We start from the raw sequence: 11,054 nt of genomic DNA, 5'->3' as shown, positions 1-11,054 counted from the left end.
CTAAAGCAAAACCTATACTTGGACCAGGAGGCAGTCGTCAGCATAGAGCAAGGGAACACTGCATGGTTCAAAATTGGGAAGGGCGTATGCCAGGGATGTGTCCTATCTCCATACCTTTTCAACCTGTATGCAGAACAGATTATCCGGGAGGCTAGGCTCTATGAGGATGAATGTGGGGTCAAGACTGGTGGAAGATCTATCAACAATCTGTGATATGCAGATCACACAACCCTGCTTGCGGAAAGTGAGGAGGACCTGAAGCGCTTGCTGCAGAGGGTCAAGGACTGCAGCCTCCAATACGGATTGAGGCTCAATATCAAGAAGACAAAGATTCTCACCACTGAGCCAATTGGCAGCATCAGGATGGATGGTGGACATTGAAATTGTTCACAGCTTTAGTTTGCTTGGCTCCACAGTCAACAGCATCAGCAGCCAGGAAATTAGAAGACGTATTGCGATGGGAAAGTCTGCTGTTAGGGACCTCTCCAAAGTACTCAAGAGCAATGGCGTCTCTCTGGAGACTAAGGTGCATCTGATCCAGGCCATGGTCTTTGCAATAACTTGTTATGCATCGGAGAGCTGGACAATGACTAAGGAGGACAGAAGGAGAATTGATGCCTTTGAGCTGTGGTGCTGGAGAAGAGTGTTGAGGGTACCATGGACTGCTAGGAAAACAGATTCATCCTGGAAAGGGTCCAACCTGGCGGCTCCTTGGAGGCAAGGATTCTGAGGCTCCGTCAAACATACTTTGGACATGTTGTAAGGAGGGACTGGTCCTTGGAGAGGGACATCATGCTTGGTAAGGTGGAGGGGACAGCGCAGGAGGGGAATGCCCTGTATGAGGTGGATTGATTCAATGACTGAGGCAATTGGGATGGGTGTATCGGAGATGGTGCGATTGGCACAGGAGTTTAGGGCTGTTGTACATAGGGTCACTATGAGTCGCAAGCGACTCGACGGCACATAACAACAACAACATGCGTACATTAACCTCATCTGATGGAATACACAGGAATCAGATTGACTGTAGCTGTGGAAACAGATAACATATAAAGCTGGAACATAACCACGTGACAGACCCACGGGGCTCAAGCGCCCTTCTGTCTATGTTCCTCATCTGAGAACTAATAAAGTTGAGCGAGTTCAAACGGGTCCTTATCATCAGGGCCTGTTGAAAGACGCCTGCAACATGAGTCTCTTGGAAACATCCTGAGCTTTTCAGATCTTCTAATTCTGGTCAGTAATTTCCGCCCTCATTCACAATACTTCTGCCCTGAGCTGGACGGCTAGGACCGGGTCAGGGAGGGCGTTTTTCGGGGAAGCTGGTCCGGCGAACGCCGCGGGCAGCCCCGAGGCGGCCTTGCCGTTTCCGGGAGTCACGTGGTTCCGGGGCTGGAGCAGTGGCATCGGGACTGACGTGATTCCGGGGCTGGAGCAGTGGCATCGGGACTGACGTGGTTCCGGGGCTGGAGCAGTGGCATCGGGACTGACGTGATGAAGCCGGGAAGTGCAGCGTTCGTAGATAATAAGCTGAAGCAACGAGTTATCCAGGTGAGCATTCATTGCAGCTTGATGGGAAGGAATTGCCCTGCGGTTCGAATCCAGTGGGTCTGAGAAAGGTGGGCAAGCTCCACTGGTGCGTTTTACTGCCTGACTCTGATTTGACGGTACCCAGGTACCCTGGCCTGGGTGCCAGTGGCCCTTTTATGGGGGTTGTGTGTGTGTGACGTTTCCGTGTTGTTGTGTTTCGTTAAGTCAGAGCCGACCCATCGCTGACCCTCAGCAGCTTTTCAGAGGCGATAAATCATACAGCAACAGGCGTCCCATCTTTTTCCGGTGATGCAGCTGGTGGATTCGAACCATGTGCCTCTCTGCCTTGCCAGCGCGTATGCCTTACCACTGAGCCACCATCTGTTTTATTCAGGGTTTAGCAGAGGCTTTGCTAATAATGTGATTCCTTTGCTAGAGGTTAAGGGCTTTCCCTCCTCACTGCTGGGCGAAGAAGTCTGAAGGAAGAGCCTGAAGATGGTAAGTTTCAGCCAGGTGGGCTTAGAGCTCAGCATGGAAAAAATATGATTTAACGGATATAGTTGCACCTTTCCTGCCTTGAGGCTAGAAATATTCTTCAGGCAGTCGAACTGGATGCAATACTCTGGGCCATTTCTTCTATCGCTCACTGCCCGCTCACACTTTCCTTTTTTTGTAGCCATCTAATCCTATGTTGTTTATTGTCATCAAGCTTTTTCCAACTCGTACCCCCTCCCCAGAACTTCTCCAGAGGGTTTACAAGGCCTTGAATGTTCAGAAGCAGAGACTGCCAGTCTCCTCAAGGCCTATTTGAAACCCCAGGCTTTCAGCTCTGAGATGCCACTGAAGTTTAATCTCATCTCTCAGCTTCATCAATAAGTGCTTCAGGTCTGCCTGTCATATGCTGTTAATGATTCTTCCTCAAATCCTAATGCCACATTGTTTCTCAGTTCAGCATACAGATTGAATAAGTATGGTGAGATCTCTCCTAATTTGAAGCCTTGCCATGTAAACATGTTTGAATGACTGGCTCTTGGGGCATGCACAGCTTCTGAACTTTCCATTCTTCACAATCATACCCGTAATTTGTTTTGATTTTACACAGTCGAATGCCTTTGCTTAGCCCATAAACACAGATTAACATATCAGTGGGTATGTTGTATGCCATTGAGTCTGAAAACTAGCTGACTCTCCAGCAGGTCTTCAGAGGCAGTTTGCTCGTCTTCCTCCTGCGAAGCAGATTGTGAATTCAGACCATTTGCCTTTGGGATTGCAATACAGTTTCTAACCACACAAATAAATATTAGTATGAATAAATAGAATTTAAGGTTAAATATAGTGAATGAGAGCACGTTGTAGCTGTCAGAGCAAAGGAAGCTAACTGGAATAGCCTAGCTTTGCATATGGATTTTCTGGTCATTGGTAGTATTTATGCAGAGACTTGTTTATTTATGCAGTTGCCTTGTGCTGAGAATATTTGAGAAGAAATTGCTTTGTAGGATGGGACATTAGACTGGACATATTGAAACAGAAGTTGATACTTAGTCCACGTTTAAATTCTGGTACTGCAGCTTATGTTATACTTACCAGGCAAGTTATTAACCTCTTTTTTTAGCCTCACTTACATTTTCTCATCTACAGAATTGTTAAGATTATAAAACATACTGTGTAAAATAGCACATCAGCAGAGAACTGCAGGAAGTCCAGGCTGGGTTTAGAAGGGGTCGTGGTACTAGGGATATTGTTGCTGATGTTAGATGGATCTTGGCTGAAAGCAGAGAATACCAGAAGAATGTCTATCTGTGTTTCATTGATTATGCAAAGGCATTTGACTGTGTGGATCATAACAAACTGTGGCTGACTCTGAGAAGAATGGGAATCCCAGAACATTTAATTGTGCTAACGCGAAACCTATACTTGGACCAAGAGGCAGTAGTCAGAACAGAGCAGGGTAACACTGCATGGTTCAAAATTGGGAAGGGTGTATGCCAGGGATGCATCCTGTCTCCATACCTTTTCAACATGTATGCAGAGCAGATTATCCGAGGAGCTGGGCTCTATGAGGAGAATTGTGGCATCAGGATTGGTGGAAGATCTATTAACAATCTGCATTATGCAGATGATACAACCCTGCTTGCTGAAACTGAGAAGGACCTCATGCACTTGCTGCGAAGGGTCAAGGACTGCAGCCTTCAGTATGGACTGAGGCTCAATGTCAAGAAGACAAAGATTCTCACCACTGGACCAATTGGCAGCATCAGGATGGATGGCGAAGAGATTGAGATTGTTCACAGCTTCAGTTTGCTTGGCTCCACAGTCAACACTCTTGGCACCAGCAGTCAGGAAATCAAAAAGCGTATTGCGATGGGAAAGTCTGCTGTTAGGGGCCTCTCTAAAGTACTCAGGAACAATGGTGTCTCTCTGGAGACTAAGGTGCGCCTGATACAGGCCATGGTATTTGCAATCACTTGTTATGCATCAGAGAGTTGGACAATGACTAGGGAGGACAGAAGGAGAGTGGATGCTTTTGAGCTGTGGTGCTGGAGAAGAGTACTGAATGTACCATGGACTGCCCGGAAAACAAACAGATTGATCTTGGAAAGGATTAAACCAAGCTACTCCTTGGAGGCAAAGATTCTGGGGCTTCATCTGACATACTTTGGACATGTTGCCAGGAGGGACGGGTCCTTGGAGAGGGACATCATGCTTGGGAGGGTGGAGGGACAGCGCAGGAGGGGAAGACTCTCTATGAGATGGATTGATTCGGTGACTGGGGTAATCGGGATGGGTGTGTCAGAGGCAGTGCGGTTGGCGCAGGATAGAGCAGGGTTTAGGGGTGTTGTGCATAGGGTCGCTATGAGTCGAAAACGACTCAACAGTACATAACAACAACAACTGTGTAAAAAGCTCCTAGATGAGTGCATCTGTGAATAAAACAAGGGGACACTGCATGGTTTCAAATCAGGAAAGGTGTGCTTCAAGGTTGTATCCTTTCTCCATAACTTTCAGTCTGTATGCTGAGCAAGTTGTTTGAGAAACTACTACATGAAGAGAATTGGCATCAAGATTGGAGGAGGACCCATCAACAACCTGCATTATGCAGATGACACGTCTTTGCTTGCAAAAAGGGAGGAGGACTTGATACACTCGGCTACAGTAGATCAAAGACTATCTCAACATTAAGAAAACAAAACTCTTCGACATTGGATCGGTAGGCAGTATCATAGATGGAGAGAAGATGGAGGTTGTCAACAACTTACCTTTACTTGGATCCACAACACCCATAGCAGCAGTCAGAATATCATAGGGTATGTTGGGGAAAAATGTGTTGTCAAGGAACTCTCCAAAGTGCCAAAGAGCAAGCCCATCAGTTTAAAGACTTGTTGTTAGGTACCATAGAGTCGAGTATGACCCTTCGCTACCCTATGAACTCAAGATCTGAATCCTGTTCTATCCTGCGCCATCCTCACACTTCTAATCCATGAGCCCATTGCATTAGTCACCATGTCAGTCCATCTGGTTGAGGGTCTCCTCTTCTTCACCAACCCGCCACCCTTTCATGTCCCTCTCCAAGGAATAGCCTCCTAGCAAGGTGCTTGAAGTATGTGAGGCAAAGCCTCATCATTCTTACCTTCAAAGAGCACTCATATTTGTTTGTTCTCTTGGCCGTCCATGGGATGTTCACTGCTCTTCCCCAACACTGCAGCTCAAAGGTGTCAGTTCTTTTTCTGTCATCATTTTTCGTTGTCCAGCTCTCAGATGCATAGCAAGTGATCAGAAAGACAGTGGCATGAATCAGATGCACCTTAGTGCTCAAACTGATATCATTCCTCCTCAATAATTTGGAGAGGTTCCTAAGTGAAGATTTTCCCAGTACAGTGCATTTTCTTATTTCCTAACCGCAGGTACCATGGGTGTTTGTTGTGGATCCAACAAGGTGAAGCTGTTTATAGTTTCAATCTCCCCTCCATTCATCATGATGTTGTCTATTGTTCCAGTGTTAAGAATCTTTGTTTTCTTGACACTGAGATACTGAACGCCACATCCCTTGATCTTTTGCAATAAGTGCTTCAAGTTTAAAGACTAAGGTTCACTTAATCCTCCTGTATTTTATAGTTACTTCCTATGCCGTTACAATTGGACAGTGAATAAAGATGACAAAGGAATCGATGCCTTTGAATTGTGAAGATCAAGGACTGCTAAAAGAATACATCTACCTTGGAGGAAGTACAACCAGGGTGCTCCTTAGGGACAAAGATGGAGAAGCTTTGTCTCATATACTTTGTATATGTTAAGAGGGACCTTTGAAAATGACATCGTGCTGGGAGAGACAGAAGGTCAGCAGAAGAGTAGAAAACCATCAGCAAGATGTATTGGCACAGTGACTGTAACAATGGGCTCAAGCATGCTAGATACCATGAGGGAGACCCAGGACAAAGTTCTGATGTGTACCTTAGGGTAACTGAGTCTTGGTTGACTCAGGGATGCCTACTACACCACCACCAACTGTTATGTGGTGTGGAGTTGACCCTCTAGGTTTCCAAAGGCTACCAGTTGCGTGGGGAGGAGGAGATTTCCCATTTTTCTCCCACAGATCAGCTTGTGGATTCAAACTGCCTGCCTTTGGGTTGACAGTGCAGCTCTTTACCCACTAGACTAACAAAATTTCCTACCACCAAGAAGACCAGAAGAAATATTTAATAGATCTTAAGTATTAAGTACTTCTTGTGTACCAGCAAGTCAGAGTCAACCCATAGTAGATTTTCAAAGGCAGTAAACAGCAGAGGAGGAGATTGCCCATTTTTCTTCCACAAAACAGCCATACAAAAGTTGAAAAAACTTAATATATTTCCCTTTTAAATAACTATAGTTACTTCGGAATCAGGTTGACAGAGCCCCTCTAATTTCCAGCCCAACGTTGCTTTTTGCATTGTATTAGCTTCTGATCACAGCAGCTACCCCAAACTCAATTTTGCAAAAGTTAAATCATCAAAAGGAACTAAAGATGACTTCCTGTTGTAGCCATTAATTGCCTCTAGCTGGTAGTTTTAGCAGGGACTGACAGATGTCAGCTCTCACTGCTTTCTTCCAGTTAGAATCTCTCTGGTGACCTGAGTTTGTTCATGTGGAGCAGTGTCTTCCGGCTGTATAGTAAACCTTCACTATATAACTGCTCTTCTAGTCACTGTTATGCTGTCCTGTGTAACAAACAGTATGAGGTTCTGATTGCACACTGGACAATTATTGGTGGTGATTTTCACTTATGTTCCTGATATACTTCATTGGTGAAAAGTTTACATTGAAGTATTAGTAGCTTGATTTATTTGTTGAATAAATACACTGTGTATTTCTCATTTATCATATCTTTTCTTATAGTATCTCACCAGTAACAGATGTGGCAAGTATGTAGACACTGGATTCTTGGCATCTGATCTGCAAAGACTATACAGGTAAAGAAATGTAGATCATTGCTTTTCCCCCTTGTGTTTTTAAAATTTCTGTTCTGCTCAAATTTCTAATTGTCATTATTTCTAGCTAGCATCAGGTCTGTACATTGCAACTCAATTCAATTCTGTAAACATTTATCAAACTCCTATTATGCTGAACCTTGGTATCTATTTCTAAGAATGAGAAACTCTCTTATATAATAACATTTCATTTATTAAAACCAGAGATTGTGCATTGATACAGATGTTATTAAATCTTCTGTTGATGTTGAAATTTCACCTCAAAACCAAGTGCTGTTGAGTTGGAACCAACTCATAGCTGACCCTCCAGTGGGTTTTCTGAGGCTGTAAATCACATGGGAGGAGTTTGCCTATTCTTCTTTCTTCCTTTGAGCAGCTTGCAGGATTTGAACTGGCTGATTGGTGGCCCCTATGAGTTAGAAGCTCAGTGCCCTTTTCACTAATGGAGCTCCCTTGAATTTCACTTGTCCTTTATAGCTATTTCCTCTACCCCCTCCACGCCCCCTGCTGAAGTCTGGTCTGGGATGCACATTGCACTAGGTTATGTCTTCAGTCTCCTTTAATCTAGAATAGGTTTATAACCTTTCTCTCTTTTTTTAAAATGGTCTTCACATTTTTAAAGATTACTGGGATTTTTAAAATGTCCTTCAATTTGGGTTTTCCTAATACTTCCTTTTGGTTGGAATCAGGTGATGTGTTTTGCATAGAAAGGCTACAGGAGAGATGTGACCTCAGCAGACTCATAATGTCTGTTTGTTGGATACTAGTTGATGTTAATTTTATATTTTAAGATGATATTTATTAGATTAATCCAGTTTAAATTAATTTGATGTTAATAAATAACTTGTACAGAGATATTTTGAGACTGTAAATATTCTTCAGAAGTTTTCATTCACTATATTCAGCTTGTGTCCTTATCCAAAGCCTTCAATTTGAATTTAATAATGAAGAAACATAAGTAAGATCCATGTTGGACATTTTACAAATTTGCCAATTTAGACTCTAAAGTGGTGGCTTAGTAGTAAGGAGGTGTTCTATAACCAAAGGCCCCACCTCACTGACACTTCTAATCCACTAGCCACTCCATGAGTGATAATGAGTTGAGCTGCCATCTTGAGGTATGCAGTTTGAATCAGCCAGCTGCTCCATGGGAAAAAGATGAACAGTCCTTCCCTGCAGTTTACTGCCTCTGAAGGCCCAGTGGCGGGCCAGCTGTGGGTGGGTTCTGACTCAGTGTTACATACCAACAAGAAGCTTCTCTGTGGAGAAAGATGGGCAGTCTCCTCCTAGTGATTTACAACTTTGGAAATCTGCTGGTGGGTGGATTCTGACTCAATGGCAGTGAGTGAATGAGACTTTAAAAACTGTCACACATGCCCACATACATGATAAGGTCTAGGAGGCTGCTCTGGTGTGGTCCGTAAAGCGTTGCACTACTAACCCCACAGTGGTGCTCCTTGGTCATTTGAGTCCACCAGTGGTTGCACACAAGAAAGGTGGGCAGCTTCCACTCTTGTGATTTACACCGTCATAGAAACCTACTGAACGGATTAGCTTGAGGACTGTTCTTACTCGACAGCAATGAGTTTTTAATTTAAAAAGATAAGGACATGGGAGCTCTGGTGGCCTAATGGCAAGAAGCTGCACTGCAATCCCAGAGGCATGCTGTTTGAATCCACCAGATGCTCTGCTGGAGAAGGAGGGTCAATCTCCTCCCGTACCAGTCAGATCTGATTTTATGGTACACACACAAAAAAAATACTAACACTAATAATAATAAAGATATGGACAGCCAGATGCATTGCAGGAGCCTCAACTGACCTGGATTAAAGAGCAAAAAGCTACAAAATATATTTTGTAAGAAAAGTTGGAAAATCTTAATATACACTATGTATTACATTGGGAACTCTGGTGGCCTGGTGGTAAGAACTACACTTCTATCCCAAAGGCAAGTGGTTCGAATCCACCAGCTGCTTCATGGAAGAAAGATAGTCTGTTTCCTCCCCTGCAGTTTACAGTCTCTGAAAATCTGCTGGAAGGTCAGCTATAAATTGGTTCCAAGTCAATGGCACAACAACAACATCATTAAATAATATTTTATTGCTGTTGTAGCTCTTGTATATGCCACTGGTATGTTATATAGATATTCTTGTTCAGAGATATATTCTGAATATTTAGGAGTTAAGTTCTGCACCTAATTTCAAATGGTTTTGCAAAAACAGAGTAATCTGTATTCAGTATGTAAAGAAAAGTAAAGCAAATAGGGAAAGTGCTAGTAATTAGTGGCCCTATATAAAGAGTAGATAGGTGATCTTTCCTTTATTATCTCCTATTTGTTGTGTGATGTCGAGTTGGAATGGACTCATTCAGCTTTTCTGAGTCTGTAAATCACATGGGAGGAGATTGCCCATCTTTTTTCTGAGCAGTCACTGGTGAATTTGAGCTGCTTGAGTCTTTGGTTGCATTAGCAGAGCAGTGCTCTGGGGACCACATCACTAGGCTCCCTCCTTTATTTAGAAACTTCGTGTCTCCTTTCAGTGTGTGTGCACATTTTGCAGGTTAACTGGAATTAGGTTCACCATTACTGTGGATCCAGTGGCACACTTCATTAATCAGTGAATTTATGTGATAATTTTAGTGGAAAAAATTGGTAGAGAATACTGTACTAAATGTCATATTTTTTTCTTCAGGATAGATTATGGTCGAAGGAAAAAAAATGCTTTTAGGATTCAGGTAGAAAAAGGTGAGTCTTGAGGCTTTAGGGCCAATTTATTAATACTTTTGTGGAAAGAATTGTTTTAGATCATGGCACATTTTTTTTTGTTTTGTTTCAGTATTTAATGTAATTAGTGCTGAGAAAGAACTGAAGGACCTAAAAGAACTAGAAGATGAACATTTAGTAAAAAGAGCAAGACAAACCGAAGAGGATAATGAGTAAGTAAGATAATGTCAGGTTTTTATTCTGAAATATGAACCTGATCATATTATGTTCCTTCTTGTGAATTCAGTGGTTCATCACAGAGCCTTGTATGATCCTGGCCTGACTTTTCTTATTGAACATCTTACTCTTTCCTGAAAAGATCACATTCTCCCTTTGACTGAGCCTTTGTGGGGGATTTTCTGTATCTGGAGTATTTATTTCCACACAATAAACAGCCATTTAGAATGTTCTTTACAGACCCCAAAACAAAAGTCTTATGATGTAGACAACATCATAATAGTTAGAGAAATGATTGATATTGTCAACAATGTCTTCTTACTTGGATTTAATATCGATACTCATTGTAACAACAGGCGAGAAATCAAAAGTTGTGTTGTAAGGTAGTTCTGGTGGCCTAGTGGTAGGAAGCTATACTGCAATTCCAGAGGTATACTGTTCGAATCCACCACATGCTCTGCTGGAGAAAGAGGGACAATGTCCTCCTGTACCAGTCAGATCCAATTTGACGGTACACGCACACACAGTAATAAAATTAAAAAAGAAATAATTTAAAAAAAAGATGTGGTGGGCAAAAATCTGTCAGGAACTTATAAAAAAACTAAGGTATACCCAATCCAAGCCTTTCTATTTTCTGTTGCTTCAGTTGCTAGTTACATGGATCTGACAGTGGAACAGTGAGTAAGGCTGACCAGAGCATTAGCTTTCAGTTGTGGTGTTGGTGACAAGTATGGACTATCCCATGGATTGCCCCACAGAACAGACAGTCTGTCTTGGAGGGAGTGTTCCTAGGCTGCTTTATCTCACATGCTTTGGGCATGTTGCCTGGAGGAGCATCCTTGGAAAAGGACATCATGCTGGGAAAGGCGGAGAGTCAGAGAAAGAGAGGAAGACCCTCAACAAGGTAGATGGACACAGTGACAGAAACAGTGGGCTTGAGCATATCGGAGGATAGGGTAAAGTTCAGATCTGTTTTTCATAGGTTATTATGAGTCATAGTTCAATTGATGGTACCCAGCAGCAACAATTTTATGAAAAAGTTGTGTAATCCTAGTATTACTTTTTCTTAAATGTTTGTTAGGATTCACTAGAGTTAATCTGTGCCCAGAGTTTTCTTTTTT

At 42.8% G+C, this 11,054-nt stretch overlaps 1 protein-coding gene across 1 annotated transcript in view; it reads left to right on the top strand.

The window, feature by feature from the left end:
- Nucleotides 1-1,494: 1,494 nt before the first annotated feature.
- NVL (nuclear VCP-like) overlaps nucleotides 1,495-11,054 on the top strand; it is a 110,397-nt gene continuing 100,837 nt past the window's right edge. The window contains exons 1-4 of the mRNA XM_006898060.1: nucleotides 1,495-1,551; nucleotides 6,904-6,977; nucleotides 9,686-9,738; nucleotides 9,830-9,929. Coding sequence (XP_006898122.1) covers nucleotides 1,495-1,551; nucleotides 6,904-6,977; nucleotides 9,686-9,738; nucleotides 9,830-9,929 — 284 coding nt within the window. The remainder of the gene's footprint in view (nucleotides 1,552-6,903; nucleotides 6,978-9,685; nucleotides 9,739-9,829; nucleotides 9,930-11,054) is intronic.

Source organism: Elephantulus edwardii, unplaced genomic scaffold (genome assembly GCF_000299155.1).
Source record: "Elephantulus edwardii isolate Elephantulus edwardi_28Jun2011 unplaced genomic scaffold, EleEdw1.0 scaffold00218, whole genome shotgun sequence".
Taxonomy (NCBI): domain Eukaryota; kingdom Metazoa; phylum Chordata; class Mammalia; order Macroscelidea; family Macroscelididae; genus Elephantulus; species Elephantulus edwardii.
This window is presented reverse-complemented; position numbering and strand designations above follow the sequence as displayed.